The sequence below is a fragment of the Erpetoichthys calabaricus genome, chromosome 3 (assembly GCF_900747795.2).
Source record: "Erpetoichthys calabaricus chromosome 3, fErpCal1.3, whole genome shotgun sequence".
In the NCBI taxonomy this organism is placed as follows: Eukaryota; Metazoa; Chordata; class Cladistia; order Polypteriformes; family Polypteridae; genus Erpetoichthys; species Erpetoichthys calabaricus.
Genome location: NC_041396.2, coordinates 24,895,254 through 24,914,158, shown reverse-complemented (window position 1 = coordinate 24,914,158; position 18,905 = coordinate 24,895,254). Strand labels below are relative to the sequence as shown.

The window sequence follows — 18,905 nt, the reverse complement described above, 5'->3', positions numbered from 1 at the left end:
AGTAGCGTTGTCTGGGCTGGAAGAGACGTCATCAAAGGGGCCAGAACCGGAAGTGACCTTGCAGGATTTCCCAGGAATTGAGAAAGACAGTCAGTGCACCTCACCGCCCCCTGGTCGGATGTTTTATTACAATTATGTAAGCCCTTTACCTGCCTCCTACTCGCACGTGTCTGACACTACGTAGTTGTCTCTTAATTAAGCCCTCAAAGTACATCATGATATGAGAAATCAAGTCCACCAGTCTGAAGTCATTTGCTGCTTTTGGGTGTGCACTTTTTGCTATTGGAACAACTGAGCACCTGCTGTAAATCCAAATATATCTCAAATAAAGAGATATTGGAGAGAGCTGCTTATACCACTGCTTTTGTTGATTTCGGTTTGCTGAAGAACTCTTTTGACATCATTTTGATTAAAGAAGGGCTGACTCCTGAGTCTGTTCTTTTGCTGTCTAATTTCTGAAATAAAATCCTGTGTCTTAAACCTTAAAGAGAATTTGTTGACTTTGTAATCCAAGTGATTTTCAGTTTTACGTCCCGCTATTTCAACATGATTTTTGAATTTAGTGTGAATGCCAGCCATCGTCTTCAAACCATTCCACAATAAACCCACAGTTCATTCTCTGTCCTGTCATCATACTTCAGTTTTGCCCGTTTACTTTCATGTTTAGTTCTTTATGTTCAGTTCATATACCATGTTGAAATGACCCGTTTCTTTGCATTAGATAGATAGATAGATAGATAGATAGATAGATAGATAGATAGATAGATAGATAGATAGATAGATAGATAGATAGATAGATAGATAGATAGATAGATAGATAGATGCTTTATTAATCCCAAGGGGAAATTCACATACTCCAGCATTATCAGTTCTTTTAAATCTCTCATATTATGCCGTTACGGTATATTTTGATTGATTTAATGAAGATTATTGTGCCCTCGCAGAACTTTATGTACCCGCTTAGAGTGTTCATCAGTGTCAGCACACGATTCTTGAAACACGAGTCAAACAGTGCATTCAAAACACACACTTGGACACCGTGTTAGATTTCTTAACATCTTTAAGCTGGTGGTGAGTGTGAGTGTGCACAGTGACCTGATTTAAACGTTAAACCTGTTGCTTTCAAGTTCCTTGCTCCTTTAACCAACAAGGAAGAAGCTTAGAAAATGAACAAATGGGTTGATGTAAGTAAAGCTATGCAGGGGCATTCATTTGTGTGTGTTCTTCTTTTGCAGTATTTGGAGATGCGTTTCAATCGACTCACCCGGATAATTGGAACCAGCATGTATATTGGACAGACAGTAAGTCCTCAAGTTACTTCTAAATCGATAGAATCCTCCCAAGCAGATATTAGTAGATTGTCAATCAAAAACCTTCATTTGCTTTAAATGTTATCTGTCAGCATTTGTCTTAGGCTCCACATAAGTAGAGTGATTTGCCTTTGGCTCCTCCTATCAGAATCTTTTGCTGTGAAAACGTAAATCAGTGTTTTATTGTGGGGTGAGTGGGACTCACCAAGTTGTATGGATTGGCCTACTGTCACATACCCTAAGCTTAACACACTTACTCAGAAAGACACACATATACACAGACACTGTCCGCTTAAGCACTGATTATGAGTGATGCCCACACAGCCCATTTCCACCTCACTGCTCCACACATACAGTAGACTTGTTACACTTGGCTTGAGCAGAGGAGATGTGTGTCCCCAGATGTCCCCTAGACATTAGAGGATGATAGTCCTTACCTTTGACCCCTTACCCCTCACTCAGTTTAGATGGCCGGCCAGCTCTGGGAAGAGTCCTGGTGGTTTTGAACTTCTTCCACTTACGGATGATGGAGGCCACTGTGCTCATTGAGACCTTCAAAGCAGCAGAAATTTTTCTGTAACCTTCCCCAGATTTGTGCCTTGAGACAATCCTGTCTCTGAGGTCTACAGACAATTCCTTTGACTTCATGCTTGGTTTGTGCTCTGACATGAACTGTCAACTGTGGGGCCTTATATAGACAGGTGTGTGCCTTTCCAAATCATATCCAGTCAACTGAATTTACCACAGGTGGACTCCAATGAAGCTGCAGAAACATCTCAAGGATGATCAGGGGAAACAGGATGCACCTGAGCTCAATTTTGAGCTTCATGGCAAAGGCTGTGAATACTTATGTACATGTGCTTTCTCAATTTTTTCATTTTTAATAAATTTGCAAAAATCTCAAGTAAACTTTTTTCATGTTGTCATTATGGGGTGTTGTGTGTAGAATTCTGAGGAAAAAAATGAATTTAATCCACTTTGGAATAAGGCTGTAACATAACAAAATGTGGAAAAAATGATGCGCTGTGAATACTTTCTGGATGCACTGTATATACATATACAGTGTGAGAGGTAGCCCAAACACCATCAGACAGACAGCTGCAGTTCTATAAAACAACATGGTTTATTTACACTTTAAACCCCGCACACACACACAGTGCCCCGCACCAGTCACCCTCACACGGGCCTTTAAACGTCCTTGGGGCCCCCTTTCATCTAGTCCTCTGGAGCTTCATCCTCCTCCTGCACCCGACTCTGGATCCCCGACTGTAGGAAGAAGTCCCCTTTTATAATCACCCGGTGCTCCAGGTGCTCGTTGACGTCCTTCCAGCAACACTTCCTGGTGAGGCAAAAGTGCCGCATGAGCACCCGGAAGCACTCCAGGCATCCCTGGAAGGTCCTCCATCAATGCTCCCGGGTGTGGCATTAGTGCAGATATCCCGAGCTCTATAAGGCTTGGGGCGCTCCTTGGCGGTGGCCATGGGCCCCAATGGGTTTGAGCCTCCACGCTCCGTCCCTGTGGTCCCCACACTATCCAGGGCGGTTGCTCCCTTGTGGCCCGGGGGACATATAGTCTGCCTCCCGGTCCTTCCAGGTGTCCCAGCTGGGTCTGATCCCCTCCCACAACAGTATATATATATATATTGTCACTCTTGGCTTACACAATTGCACAGATTCATTCAGGGTGTTTATTCGTAAACAGCATAATAAAGCATAAAGAATACAGCAGAGGATGTCTGGGGGAGAAGAGAGACAAGGCAAAAAAAACAAAAGGACAGCTGCTATACAAGCTTTTAAATTTACGAAGCGCCGCGCGAGAAGTAGATCACGCAGCACAGCAGTAGCAGCCAGCAGCTAATCGAGCAAAGAGGAGGTAAAAAAACTGTATTTGTTTCCTATTGTATCACCATTTAAGAGGGGGTTTCGGAAGAGCGACCGCATCCTCTAGGGGTGCATTCAGCCCCCCTCTTCACAATATTTATATATATATATATATATATTCACGGCATTCGTAGTCTGTGTCACAATCTGATTGTATGGGTGGTTACCTACCAGGTAACGCTTGTGGTTGGCCAGCAATCTGCTAACATCCGCCACGGTGCCCTCAGTTTGTGAGGAGCAGATCATAGAATGGTTGAAATAGTTTACTGTCAAATAAATGCAAAGAGTATGCGACACGTGTTTCGCCCTCATTCTGGGCTCATCAGGTGTACACACTCTACTGCACTCCCTCTCGGGAATCGAACCTCGGCGCCAGAGGCGATGCCCCTAACGTTGCGCCACGGCGTGTGGTTCATTTATTTGACAGCATGTAGATCGGGGTAATTACATTCACGGCATTCGAAGTCTGTGTCACAATCTGATTGTATGGGTGGTTACCTACCAGGTAACGCTTGTGGTTGGCCAGCAATCTGCTAACATCCGCTCCTCACAAACTGAGGATAATGCTTAGACTTACAAGAATCAAAGGCAATATATAGCAACACATTCAGTATGGGGGGGGGGGGTGTTGGGGGTGGGTGGAGGTGACTAAGTCAGTATGATCAAGGGGGGGGGGGGGGGGGGGGGTTGTATAGTTTAATCATTGTGTATACGTCCTTCTTGAATTGGCATATGCTGGGTTTATGTCCTCTATATATATATATATATATATATATATATATATATATATATATATTTATAATTTGCATATACTTTTATACATATGCATAAATATATACAATATATATTTACTAGCAAAATACCGGCGCTTCGCAGCGGAGAAGTAGTGTGTTAAAGAGGTTATGTAAACATATATATACATATACATATATACATATATATACATATTTACATATACACATCAACATATATATACATATATACACACATACATACATACAAACATACACACATATTTATATGTATACACATACAGACACATATATATATATACATATACATATTTACATATCTACATATATATATATATATATATATATATATATATATATATATACATATCTACATATATATATATATATAGACATACATATATAGTTTCTTTTCAATAAAGTCATGTGTTAGGCAAGTGTCATAGAATAGTGGCGCGTCATTGAATAGCGGCACTGCAAGTTTAGTTTCTTTTCAATAAAGTCAGGCGTTAGGCAAGTGTCATTGAATAGTGGCGCGTCATTGAAGAGCGGCGCTGCAAGTTTAGTTTCTTTTCAATAAAGTCAGGCGTTAGGCAAGTGTCATAGAATAGTGGCGCATCATTGAATAGCGGCACTGCAAGTTTAGTTTCTTTTCAATAAAGTCAGGCGTTAGGCAAGTGTCATTAAATAGCGGCGCGTCATTGAAGAGCGGTGCTGCAAGTTTAGTTTCTTTTCAATAAAGTTAGGCGCGCTTTGCAGCGGCGAAGTTCTGCTTTTAAATTTTTATTAAGAAGAAAAGAAAACCTTTTTAAACTGAGGGAAAATATACCAATAACAATTTGTTAAGGATCTGTTTTTTTGTGAAGCTGTCTTTACACAGCTTCTCTGCTGTTTCTCAATTGTGTAATGAATGTTTTCTTCAGCGCTCTTTGTGGCTGTTCCTTGTTTTCAGTTCACGTGATTACGTAGGAGGCGTGATGACGCGATACACGACTCCGCCTCCCACAGCCATCGACCTGCAATCCATTACAGTATATGGACAAAAAAGAGGTTCCAGTTATGACCATTACGTGTACAATTTCGAAATGAAACCTGCCTAAGTTTTGTAAGTAAGCTGTAAGGAATGAGCCTGCCAAATTTCAGCCTTCCACCTACACGGGAAGTTGGAGAATTAGTGATGAGTCAGTCAGTCAGTCAGTCAGTGAGGGCTTTGCCTTTTATTAGTATAGATAAATAATTAACTCTATATTTAGAATGATGATAATTCATATGACGGAGTCATGTTTCAGTACACAGAGCATGACAACACATTTTAAGATGCATAATTAAAATAAGTTCATCATCTTTACCTCCACTCCCTGAAAAATGACCAGGTGTAGCAGTTTGTTTGTTGATGCTGAGTTGCAAACAATTCTCAAAGATCTCCACTTGACTTCTGTCCAATGTCTCATCCCCCTTATCAATATGCACCATAACTGCAGAATCATCAGAAATTTTTTCTTAGTAAGATAATCTGCTGTCAGGGGACAAACAGTCTGAGGAGTCATCAGGAATAGTTGTGAGACTGACAGAGTGCAAAAAACGTAATCAGGCACTTTGGGGTGCAAAAACAGTAAAAAAAGGATGATAAGTACCTATAAGGCCAACAGGGCTTCTGTCACAAAAAGACTTTATCAAGCTGGTCAGGGTCAGGGACGTCCTTCATATAAAGGGTCTGGCTTTTAAATGTGACCACACCTTCTGGTGACATCTGAATTTATATGGTTCAAACAGAAGGGGCGGGGCATTTTTGGAACATTGTGGGAGTATCTCAGTTGACCTCACTGGGTGTCTTTTTGGCACTGAGGAGGGTAAATGAAAAGATAACTGCTTTTGACAGCTCCCACTCTCACCCCGGAGTGGTACCACAAGCATTAGCAGAGTCTGAAAGGTGATCATCAAGTGCCCATGCATGACACTAATGTTAAATTTATGGTCAGAGTGAAGAGAAAGGGAGACAGGACTGCTCCTTGTGGTGCTCACACGGTCCTTGAGCCTCACAAACTGTAGTATGCCTGACAGAAAGTCCATTAATCAAGGACACTGCCAGCTCATCCACCCGAGTGGACCTAAGCTTATCACTTAATAGCCCCTTTCTTAGTTGGAGGGTAGGAATGAGTAATTTAAGTGTAATCTGGAGCAGAACACACAGATCATATGGTAATGAGGTTAACCTTCCTATATTTAGAACTGCTCTGTTGTTGTTTTCATTTTCCTCTTCTATTTCCTAATTGTGTTTGGTTTCCTTGCAGGTCTTGTATACTGGCATGGTGATCTACGCTCCGGCACTGGCTCTGAACCTAGGTAGGTTAAATAAAACTGTTGCTAACCACTGAGTCATGTGAGAGATATATAGGAAGGCACTGTTGGTACAAATACCACAGGGCACAAGGCACTTCAGTTCTTGGTAGAAAGCCTGTGGCTTGGTGGGTGACAGGAAATAGTGAGTCAATATTCAATCCTATGCTTAAAATTTCTCTTTAGTACCATGTAATGGTAAGCAGTTAACTTATATGCTAAACATTCAAACCTCCTTGCTACACTTTTCCTGTCAATGTGAAGGTACTCGAAGAAAAGTCCCAAAGATGAACTGTGTGTGGGTCAATCAGTTAACATCACTTCAGTTTCTTGTCATGTGTCCACAGCACAAATAAGATTCTTACTTAGGGTGGTATGGTGGAATGGGGGGACCAGCAGGATGCGGGTTTCATTATCGAGGTTTCTATTGTAGTGGATGTTATGAGGTCTGCTCCTGGCTTGATTAAGGGCCCTGCCCACAATATGAAAAGGGTATCCTCTGTCCATGAAGAAACTCCTCAATCTGAGTGCTTCTAAACAGAAGTCACCTTCATCACTGCAGAGGCGGAAGGGTCTAAGGAGTTGTAAAAGATGGCCAAGAGTGTTTAGTGTGCAGGAAATGGAAGGAGCTGTAAGAGAAGGTAACTGCGTGAATCAGTTTTCTTGTAATAGACCAATGGATTAAGTCCTGGAAAGCTAATAGAGAAAGACAGACAATGAAAAATGATACACTTGTGGTGGAATTGTCAACTGTAACCTTGAGAGACTGGCAGAAACTAGTAACATCATGAATGAATTCCTGCAGCTGGCTTCTGGAGCACGAGACGGCACCAACACAATCATTTATATATGTGTAATACTCTTTTGGGAACTCCCCCCATTAGGACGACACGCCGAAGAGCATCCCGAAGCGTGATCGCTGTGTCTGTAGAAGACAGCTCATCAATTGCCGGGGCAACTGCAGGCTCCCAGTGCTGCAGCGGCTCGCAGCAAAAGCAAATCCAAATCAATCACTTTCACGCTATAAGTGCCTGTCGTCGATGGGTGATGCAAGGAACATTATATATATTTTTTTTTTATTTTATTTTATTAATTTTTATTGTAATCATTCCATACAAATAGTTCAATTTATAACCAAACAAATTAAAGACAAATCAAACCCCACCCCTGAGAAGGAGAGCTTAGCTAAAGGAGAATTGCTTAGGGCTTTTTAATAAGACAACATTAAACAAAAGAAAGGGAGAAATAAATATATATGTAAATAAGAGATGGAGAAGGGAATTAAATGTGGTAATAGTTATTTCTCTTATTCTAAAATAATATTGATCAGATCCTGCCAGGTTTTGAAAAAAGTTTGTACAGATCCTCTAACTGAGAATTTGATTTTTTCCAATTTCAAATAATATAAAACATCGGTTTCCCACTGACTTATAAGAGGAGAATTAGGATTCTTCCAATTTAACAAAATACTGGAAAGAGTATACTTTTATTCAGATTAATTTTAAGACCAGATATCTTTTGAAATTCTGTTAGTGCTGTTAGAACTGCAGGCACAGTGTTTTCTGGGTCTGATATACATAAGACCATATCATCTGCATATAGAGAAATTTTCTGTTCCAGTCCTTCTCTGACAATCCCCTTTATCTGAACATTATAAATGTAGGGAACAGGATTACTTGGCCATGACCCTGCCTGACTGCCGTGTCTGTGTAGATAGATAGATAGATAGATAGATAGATAGATAGATAGATAGATAGATAGATAGATAGATAGATAGATAGATAGATAGATAGATAGATAGATAGATAGATAGATAGATAGATAGATAGATACTTTATTAATCCCAAGGGGAAATTCGCAATGTATAGGAGAATGGTAGATCCTGGTACAATAAATAACCGTGCCGTACCTGTTTCAAGATGAATAAAGTTGGTTTTGCTAAAGTACTGAGCCTCAGCCTCATGTTTTGAGGTGCAAGACAAGGGACTCACAATGCAGTATAGGTCTGATACAGACCCTAAATAGGTAGGAAGACAAGAAATGCTATTCCACTCAACCAATGAAGATGTTCGCATGGCTAGATGGCATTCTGACACTAATTACCACACCACTGACCTGGTGAGAAAAAAGAAAGCATTGTGGGTAAGATCCAGTTCTGCCAGTCCGATAAGGATTTTGGTGGGAGAACTCAAATCAAATCAAATTACATTTAATTTGTCGCATACAAATTGTACATACAGCACAATATGTAGTGAAATGCTAAGTTGCTCATCTCCAATGACTCTGCCTTTAAGCAGAATAACAAAAGGACAATAATACCTGACTTTATAAATATCAAAATTCATTGATAGAACTTTAAATATAGTAATAATAACTAAATAAATGAATGCATTGATAACTTAACTCTTTGAGGGCTAATTATTTTATTTCCGTTTTGGCCCAAGGCTGAATATTATTTCCAAAAAAATTGGTTTTCTGAAAGGCACACAAAGGAATGGTTTCACACATCATTCACCATAAGATATTTATTTCTAACAATTGTCACTGTGTATTATGTTCCATGAGACTCTACACTATGTGAATTCACAAACCTATTACATACAGTAGCATAGTCCTGCAAGGTATGGCAAAGCTAGGAGTAGCCAATGGCGTACAGTGCCACATTACACTGCTTGCAGTATGGGTTGCACTGGTGCTGCTGTTTCAGGCATCTGTTTCCGCGTACTGTGAGTGCTGTTGGTGGCACACAGCCAGCTGGTGGCATACGAGCAGCTGTCTTTGTGCAGCCAGTTGCAGCCAAGCAGATGCTTTCTTCGTGCAGGTGGTGGTGACAACTACAGCGGTCACAGTACGCACCAACAGACATCTGAAACAGTGGCACTAGTGTAACACATGCTGCAAGAGGCATACTGCTGGCAAAGAGAGTCGAACTATAACATGAGAGCGGGTTTTGTCGATGGTTACAGCTGATTACTGCCATCTACCCCTGAATGCCGACTAATGTCAACATCTGGCACACACTTTAAGTCAACACCTTGCCTTAATGTAAGAGAGTTAACAATAGAGCATCATGTACTGTACTTTTAGACATGTTCCTCATTCAAGATGCAGATGGACTATGGACAGAAGAGTCCACTCCTCAGTCTCTCTGAATTGGACTTTATGCAGCAGTCGTGTTTACCTGACCGCAGCCGTTGTTGGGATGGCTGCAATCATTGGCAGTTTTCTTTGCCCTGCTCCGACATCGCCTGGTGTAGACATCCTTGATGTCAGACAGTGCACACCCAGTGATGTGTGGAGTGGACCACACCACTCTCTGAAGAGCCTTGCGGTCCTGCTATTCCCACAAGCAGGTGGTGATACTTCCTGTCAGGATCCCTGCTTCGGTGTAACACTGATTTATACTGCGATTTTCCAGTTCAAGTTCTCATTCGAGAATGGTGTGGCATAGCGGTTAAGACTTTGGATTTCAAAATGTGAATTTGTGGGTTTAAATCCCACTACTGACACCATGTGATCATGAGAAAGTCACTTTGTCTGTTTGTGCTCAATTGGAAAAAACAAAAGAAATGGAACCAAGTGTTTTATGTCACCCTGGGTAAAGGCATCAGTCCAGTAAAAAACGTGAAGTTTGGAAAGAAATTATAACAACACTAGAAAGAGATCTCTCAAAATATACCATGCTTTTCAAAATAAATTCTCGATTTTCACCTCAGTTTTATCTCATGTCTTATTCATGTCCTAAAGCAGTGTTTCACAACCTCGGTCCTGGGGACCCCCTTTGGATGCAGGTTTTTGTACTGACCACCTTTGTGTTTTTAATTGGACTCCTGGGCTAATTAAGTGAACTGTTATTTCCGAGTTATGTCTTTTGGTAACAATATTAGAAATTAGAAAACTAAGTTTGGTAAAAAAAATATATATATATATATTAAAATGTACCAAGCAGTTATATGGGAATAATGTATTTATTTTCTTTTGAACAATATTTTCATCTTGATTTTCATTCTACTTTTCCAGGTGTTCTAATTGTTTAATTCATTCATTGTTTTCTAATTAGTGGGTTTGACGCTAAAGTACTTGCAGCCATTCGTGATTCAGTGTTGTTTTCCTGGCTGCCTGCTCTGCTTGTTTTTAATTGTCATTAATAAGATACAATGAAGGGGGAACGCACAGAGAAAGAGCGAAATAGAATGAAATCAACAAAAGTGAGCTAAGCATTTAAATCTATAGCAACAGCAGAACTATTTCTAAATCTATATTTTTAAAAGTCAAATACCACAGGCTCACTCATCACGAAATCTTCCGAACCATGAGGACTTGAAATTTGAAATGTAGGTTACCCTTGGCCCATAGGTGCTCACTAAGAAACGCTTTTAAAAATTTCGTGGTTCAAGCACTTTCTGTCTCTATGTCTGCCTTTTACGAGATAATTACTTAACAGATTTAGTTCTGGTTGTTTTCTATAATTTGCTTGAACTTTTCGGTTCATTTTGTGACTTCTCTCATCGTGCTAAGTCTCATAGTTCGCTTGCGGTACCGATGTATTTATGCAAATCCAACAGAGCGGCTGTGGGCCGAGAGCAGGGGGTCGGGGCCTTCCTCATTCACTCGCCAGCCTCTGTTCGAGTTGCTCTACGTCTCGCCACGTGTTGGAGTGCACCGTGCCTCTGTTTAGTTAGCGATACCTGCTTGTTCAGCAGACATTATCATCTACAGATTGTTAAGGAGTACCGTTTGACGTTTTTGAGAGAGAGATCAGAGCTCCATGTGTTTCAGAGGGTAGCTGCTGATTGCCAGAGATATCACAGCCGTGTGCTTTTCTCCCCATGCAGGGAACGCTCTCCTGTCAGGGCTGAACATGATCAGATACAGTGGCAACGTCTATTGCTTTTTAAAGTTTGTCCTGTTTCATTACTTATGTGGGCAAAGCCACAGGGTACAGCTAGTGTCTTACAAATGTAAAAATCATGCTGCTGTGCTTTTCTGAATGTAGAATATGAGAAAAAAACACAAAAAAACAGCTAATTACAATGAGCTCAGAGTCATCAGGTATTGTCACTGAATATAAATCTGGTTGGAACAAAAACCTGCAGCCACAGTGGGTCCCCAGGACCGAGTTTGGGAAGCACTGTTCTAAGAAATTTTGGGAGAAACATCTGTGACAAAAGTTGATTCTTAAATTAAACAGAAATGAAAAACTCTTTTAAGTCTCATGAGCCATCAAAGATCAACCTATAGGAAGCACTTTGAGCTACGTCCGGTGTATGAAACTGTGCTAGGAGTAAATGTTGTTGCTGTTGTTATTTCTTTGCCCATATCAGTGAGTGCTCTTGACCTCTAAACCTCTACGGTTTGCGCACAAGGTTTGTAAGGGCACCTGTAACAGGACAGTCTGTATTTCAATCTGTTTTATTTATCACGGCGCCAGAGAGTGGTGATGTTCACATATGTGAGTAAGAATTTCACTGTACTCTGTATACCTGACAATAATACTACTGCTACTGCTACTAGAAGTTACCTTGTGTTGTGGGATGCACAGAGTTTGGCAGGCGGACATTTACTGCAGGTGTTTAGGTTGACATTGTTATGTTGCTTTTGTTTCTATGTTACATCGGAAGGAAACGTAAAAATGCATCTGATATTTCACTCCTTGTTATGTTTTATAGTTACTGGTTTGGACCTCTGGGGAGTTTTGGCGGGAACAGGAATAGTGTGCACCATCTACTGCACTGTGGTGAGTTGGCTAGATATTTTGTAATTTCAAGCTTTAATTCTAATAAATACAAATTTAGATGTGACATTGTAGCAATGCAGGGGAAGCAACCGAGGAATGAACTAGCCCTAAGACAACAGTGGCGGTCAGTGTTGTGCAAGTTCACACCTCACAAGAACTCACTCAAAGTTCAGTTCACACAGATTAAAATGAATAAATTCATGTTCATAGTTCACTGTTTCAATTTTGAACTAGTTTATGTTCAGTTCATTTTGTGTTTTTTAAGGAGTGAGAATAAATGACCCATGAGTTTAGTTTTTTTCAATTGTGCATACCTTATATTAGGCTATTACAGTGTTCTTGAATAAAATAGATAGATAGATAAATATGAAAGGCACTATATAACTGATAGATAGATAGATAGATAGATAGATAGATAGATAGATAGATAGATAGATAGATAGATAGATAGATAGATAGATATGAAAGGCACTATATAACTGACAGATAGATAGGTAGATAGATATGAAAGGCACTATATAACTGATAGATAGATAGATAGATAGATAGATAGATAGATAGATAGATAGATAGATAGATACTTTATTAATCCCAATGGGATAGATAGATAGATATGTGAAAGGCACTATATAACTGATAGATAGATAGGTAGATAGATATGAAAGGCACTATATAATAGATAGATAGATAGATAGATAGATAGATAGATAGATAGATAGATAGATAGATAGATAGATAGATATGAAATGCACTATATAATAGATAGATACTTTATTAATCCTAATGGGAAAGTCACAATACAATATGAAGACATTTTTATTTAAATACACTATTGAGTTATACCCAGCAACAAACACGTATAAACATATATGTTAATATCCTCCAGGTTAAAAATAGAAATTAAATAGATGTAAGTATACATACTGTATAAATTACCGCTCTATTTCCAACCATGTGACAACAATGGTGACTGTGGAACCACCGTGTTGGTGAACTAACTTATTACGCTGCTGGTCAAAATTCGCATCACATATTGCATGTCCAACGGGGAAAAATATAAAATGGCCTCGCGAAGTACGTTTTCCTAAAAGCAAAAGCGGAACTTCACCATGTGCTCGTGTCAGCAGGGGTGCAACTTCAGCACAAGCAGGCATTTGATTTTACATTATTTGTCCATCCATCCATCCATTATCCAACCCGTTATATCCTAACTACAGGGTCACGGGGGTCTGCTGGAGCCAATCCCAGCCAACACAGGGTGCAAGGCAGGAAACAAACCCGGGCAGGGTGCCAGCCCACCACAGGGCACACACACAGACCAAGCACACACTAGGGACAATTTAGAATCGCCAATGCACCTAACCTCCATGTCTTTGGACTGTGGGAGGAAATCCACGCAGACACGGGGAGAACATGCAAACTCCACGCAGGGAGGACCTGGGAAGCGAACCCAGGTCTTCTAACTGTGATGCAGCAGCACTACCCAGTGCACCACCCACTACATTATTTGTTCTGAATACAAATAAATGGCAAAACATGCGTACAAAATAAATATTCAGAAAAATCCACTATTTGTGCTTATCTGAATACAGTATTCAAATTCAGCTCCAACCCTACATTACAGGGTAAGGCAAAATGTTTAATCTGGACCTAAACCAGATAAAGAATGTCACATAAAACTGAACTTGCTCACGTTCAATTTCTTCCCTTGCAAATACGTTATGTTAAGTTTACTGTTCTTAGAAAAATGAGCTTGTTCAATGAATGCGCTCTTTTGAACTCATTCGTGCACAACACTGGTGGCGATTGGCGGCCTTTAAAAGAGTCAGCATTGGTACTTCATCTACACTAACTCTGAGTACGGGCATCCCTCAGGGCTGTGTGCTTAGTCCACTCCCTGTTCACCTATAAGTTCAGAGTCATGCACAGCTCCTACCATTGTCAAGTTCGTTGATCATGTAGTCATCATTGGCATCTTCAACCTCACCGATGAAATGGCCTATAGAGAGGAGTTGAGAACCCTGCAGAAATGGTGCCAGGAACTATAGGCATGGACGGATCAATACTAAAGTATCAATACTTTCTATCCTGACCTTTTAATTTAAACTTCAATGTTCACATTAAAGCTACACATTTTCAAAAATGTGCAAATTTATTAGAAATTATTTTTAAATGGCATTTGATGGTGAGAACATGATGATTAAATTAAACATGTTATGCTGTGTAAAACGGAAGCTACTTTTCCTTCCTTCCATCGTCCTGCATTCACACGGGCAGTGCTGCTGTCTACCAACCAAAGCAGTGGGAATGTAAATGTGAGTCAATGGAAGAAAGAAAGCAAAGCGTTGTTTGGAATTATTTTACTCCACTGAACAATAATGATGCAAAATGTGATACGTGTTAGAAGACCATACGTTTTGCATCCATTCCCAATGTGAACACTCATAAAATTATAATGGCTGGGGACTTTAATTGTGTTTTAAATCCACTCTTAGATAGGACTCCTGTGACTGGGGGGACGACATCTAATACTGCAAAGATAATTACACAGTTTTTAAATGATCACAACTTATCAGACCCCTGGAGGTTTCTTAACCCAAACTCAAGATCGTATTCATTCTACTCACCAGTGCATTATAGTTACTCAAGAATTGATTATTTTTTTATAGATAATAATTTCCTGCCTACAATTAAATCATGCAAATACGACACAATTGTTATCTTTGACCATGCCCCTCTAGTCTTGGAGCTAAAATCAATAAGCTCCTCACACTCACCTCGCAGATGGCGTCTTAACCCTCTTTTATTGGCAGACGAGAACTGCACAGAATTTATATCCAAACAAATCAGCTTCTTCCTAGAGACAAACATGTCCACAGAGGTTTCTGCAGGAACACTCTGGGAAACTCTAAAGGCCTTCTTAAGAGGACAGATAATTTCATATCTTTCCCACAGAAATAAATTAGAAACCAAGAAAGTGTCAGAGCTAAGAAATGAAATTACTAGAATAGATGAAGAACAAGCCAGGCGTCCAAATGAAGTTCTCCACAGGAAAAGGCATTCCCTGCATACAGAACTTAACATCTTAACAACTAAAGAAACTGAACAACTTATTTATAAGTCTAGACAGCATTACTATGAACACGGAGAAAAAGCTAATAAGCTTTTAGCTCAACAAATTCATAAACAAGAAGTTCACAATGCAATACCAGTAATCACCAACAAGAATGGAGAAGAAATCATCGACCATAATAAAATAATGCACACATTTAGAGATTACTATAAGTCTTTATATTCTACTGAGCCCACAGAAGACAACACACAATCTAATGCATTCCTGGAAACATCACAGATACCACAAATAGATGCTTTAAGTGCTGAGGAACTGGATAAACCTCTAACGCTAACAGAATTACTAGACGCTATAAAGTCACTACAAAGCGGGAAATCATCAGGCCCTGATGGTTACCCTGTAGAATTTTATAAGAAATTCTCCACTCAGCTAGCTCCCCTCTTATTGGCAACATTTACAGAAGCTAGAGACAACCAAATACTATCTCAAACATTTCGACAGACATTAATCACCGTCTTTCCTAAACAAAATAAGGACTTGTTACAATGTGCATTATACAGACCAATTTCACTCCTGAATAATGATGTTAAGATACTCTCAAAAATCCTAGCTAGAAGGATGGAGAAAGTGCTGCCCTCGGTAATATCACAAGATCAAACTGGATTTATTAAAGGCCGACACCTATCTTCAAATCTCCGACGCTTGTTTAATGTTATATATTCACCAGCAAAATCAAACACCCCAGAGATATTACTATCATTAGACGCAGAAAAAGCATTTGAAATGATTGAATGGAATTACCTTTTTACTGCAATTGGAGAAATTTGGGTTTGGCCCGAATATTTGTGCATGGATCAAACTACTGTATACCAGTCCAGAAGCTTCAGTTTGTATTAATAACATTTGCTCAGACTACTTTAAACTAGAACCTGGTACCAGACAAGTATGTCCCTTGTCGCCACTGTTGTTTGCAATCGCTATTGAACCACTGGCGGTTCACTGCCGAAATTCTTATCAGATAAAGGGGATTGTCAGAGAAGGACTGGAACAGAAAATTTCTCTATATGCAGATGATATGGTCTTATATATATCAGACCCAGAAAACACTGTCCCCGCTGTTTTAACAGCACTAACAGAATTTCAAAAGATATCTGGTCTTAGAATTAATCTGAATAAAAGTATACTCTTTCCAGTGAATTCACAAGTATATAATATTAGATTAGACACCCTACCTTTTACCATAGCAGATCAGTTTAAATACCTAGGGGTAAATATCACAAGTAAACATAAAGCTCTTTATCAACAAAATTTTGGCGTCTGTATGGAAAAAATTAAGCAAGACTTGCATAGATGGTCAACCCTTCATCTCACTCTAGCCGGAAGAATTAACATTGTTAAGATGAATATCCTTCCTAAACTTCTCTTTTTATTTCAAAACATTCCAATATATATCAATAAATCGTTTTTTAAACAGATTCAATAATAACCTCATTCATTTGGAACTCAAAACACCCACATATCCGAAGAGCGACCCTACAAAGACCTCAGGCAGAAGGTGGCATGGCTTTACCTAATTTTCAGTTTTATTACTGGGCAGCAAACATACAAGTAATACAAACCTGGACACAAATAAATGAACATACACAGGCTTGGTCTGCAATAGAAGTAAAATCCTGTCGTACTTCTTTATATTCCCTGCTCTGCTCTCCAATAAATGAAAGTTATCGCAAATATACTAATAACCCAATTGTGCTTTACTCACTCAGAATATGGAACCAAATTAGAAAGCATTTTAAGATGGAAAATCTTTTATCAGTGGCACCTCTGCAAGAGAACCACCTCTTTCAACCTTCGCAAGTATATCCAGTTTTTAATACCTGGAGGATTAAAATGCTCAGAGATCTTTATATAGACAACATATGTACATCTTTTGAACAATTACGTTCAAAATTCAACCTCCCAGCTACACATTTCTTTTACTATCTTCAAATTAGAAATTTTGTTAAACAGAAATTGCCCGATTTCCCCCACCTTGCACCCTCCACAATGCTGGAAAAAATACTGCTCAATTTTGAGGAAACAAACACTATTTCCACAATATATAAAATCTTATTAGAGTCCCTACCTTTCAAAGATCCAAGAGGACATTGGGAAGAAGATCTCTTAATCAATATATCAGAAAAGGAGTGGAAGGTAGCAAAGCAGAGAATTCACTCGAGTTCTATATGCGCAAAGCATAGAATTATTCAACTAAAAATTATATATCGAGCCCATCTGTCTCGCTTAAAACTGTCCAAAATGTTTCCAGGGCAGGATCCAACCTGCGAGCGCTGCAACCAAGCTCCTGCCTCACTGGGTCACATGTTCTGGGCCTGCACCAAACTAACATCATTTTGGACAAAAATTATGAAGTGCCTCTCAGACAGCCTTGGTGTCACAATCCCTCCTAACCCATTAACAGCTGTGTTCGGTGTTCTTCCAGACGGACTTGAAGTGGAGAAGGACAAGCAAACGGTGATTGCATTCACTACACTTTTGGCACGCTGACTTATTTTGTTAAATTGGAAGAATCCTAATTCTCCTCTTATAAGTCAGTGGGAAACCGATGTTTTATATTATTTGAAATTAGAAAAAATCACATTTTCAGTTAGAGGATCTGTACAAAATTTTTTCAAAACCTGGCAGGATTTAATCAATATTATTTTAGAATAAGAGAATTAACTATTATTGCATTTAACTCCCTTCTCCATCTCTTATTTATATAGATATTTACTTCTCCCCTTCTTTTGTTTAATGTTGCCTTATTAAAAAGCCTAAAGCAATTTTCCTTTAGCTAAGCTCTCCTTCTCAGGGGTGGGGTTTGATTTGTCTTCAAATTTGTTGGGTTATAAATTGATCTGTTTGTATGGAATGATTACAATGAAAATTAATAAAATAAAAATATATATAAAAAAAAAAAGAAGACCGTACGTTATTGCGGTAACACCACAAACCTGGTGAAACATATGCAAGTCAGTCACATTGCAGAAAACAAGGAGATACAACAGAGGCGGTCAGAAGAGAGCACAGACACTTGGGATAAAACGCCTGGCATGGTTGCCAAAGAGCTGGGGTTTACTCTTAAAGAAACCTTCCAGAAGGGCAGGCAGTACCCAGGTAACGTTAGTACTGTAATCTGATGTAGGGATGTTGTAATTGTTTGAAAATTAAACAATCAATTAAACAATCTGTTTTTAGTGAGGAGTATATTACATTTATAGCTTGATGAATGGACATACAGTACTTCGAATATATTTTCAAACTTTCTATATTCATCATGTCCATTTTGTAAGAAAAGAAAAAATATTGTTAGCTTTCACTTCACTTGGGCTGTAAAAAATGTGCTAAAACCCTTAGATGATCCTCAGTATTTGGATGGTGACTTAGCAATGGCGTTGGTGGAATATTGGCTGGAAAAAGTAAAATAGTTTCAGTATCATCTTTCCCTACCCCTATCCCGGGGTGAAACCGGGCCCTGGGGTTAAAATAAGTCTCACCTCAGGTCCCTAATGTTAAAATATTGTTTTGAACCCTTGTCCTTTTATGTCTTGCCCTTATCCAAATCCTAATCTTAAAGTCAGTAGACATGAAGCCCTAATCTTAATTAGTGTATAAGGCCCTGAAGTTAAATATTGTCTTATTTTAACCATTATTTATTTGCTTTTTAAATGTTTTATGCTGTCTTATTTAAACTACTTTTAAACACTTGTTTAACCCTATTTTTAATGGATTTCTAAAGTTCACTTTTAGTATCATTTTAATCATATATTTATTTC

General features: G+C 39.2%; 2 protein-coding genes across 4 annotated transcripts in view; one reads left to right on the top strand and one right to left on the bottom strand.

Moving 5' to 3' along the window:
• slc25a55a (solute carrier family 25 member 55a) overlaps window positions 1-18,905 on the bottom strand; it is a 640,168-nt gene that overhangs the window by 237,642 nt on the left and 383,621 nt on the right. The gene's annotated exons all lie outside the window — the stretch shown is intronic.
• Window positions 1-18,905, top strand: part of slc5a8l (solute carrier family 5 member 8, like) — an 86,528-nt gene that overhangs the window by 17,191 nt on the left and 50,432 nt on the right. The window contains exons 2-4 of the mRNA XM_028796489.2: window positions 1,236-1,301; window positions 6,235-6,286; window positions 11,950-12,017. Coding sequence (XP_028652322.1) covers window positions 1,236-1,301; window positions 6,235-6,286; window positions 11,950-12,017 — 186 coding nt within the window. The remainder of the gene's footprint in view (window positions 1-1,235; window positions 1,302-6,234; window positions 6,287-11,949; window positions 12,018-18,905) is intronic.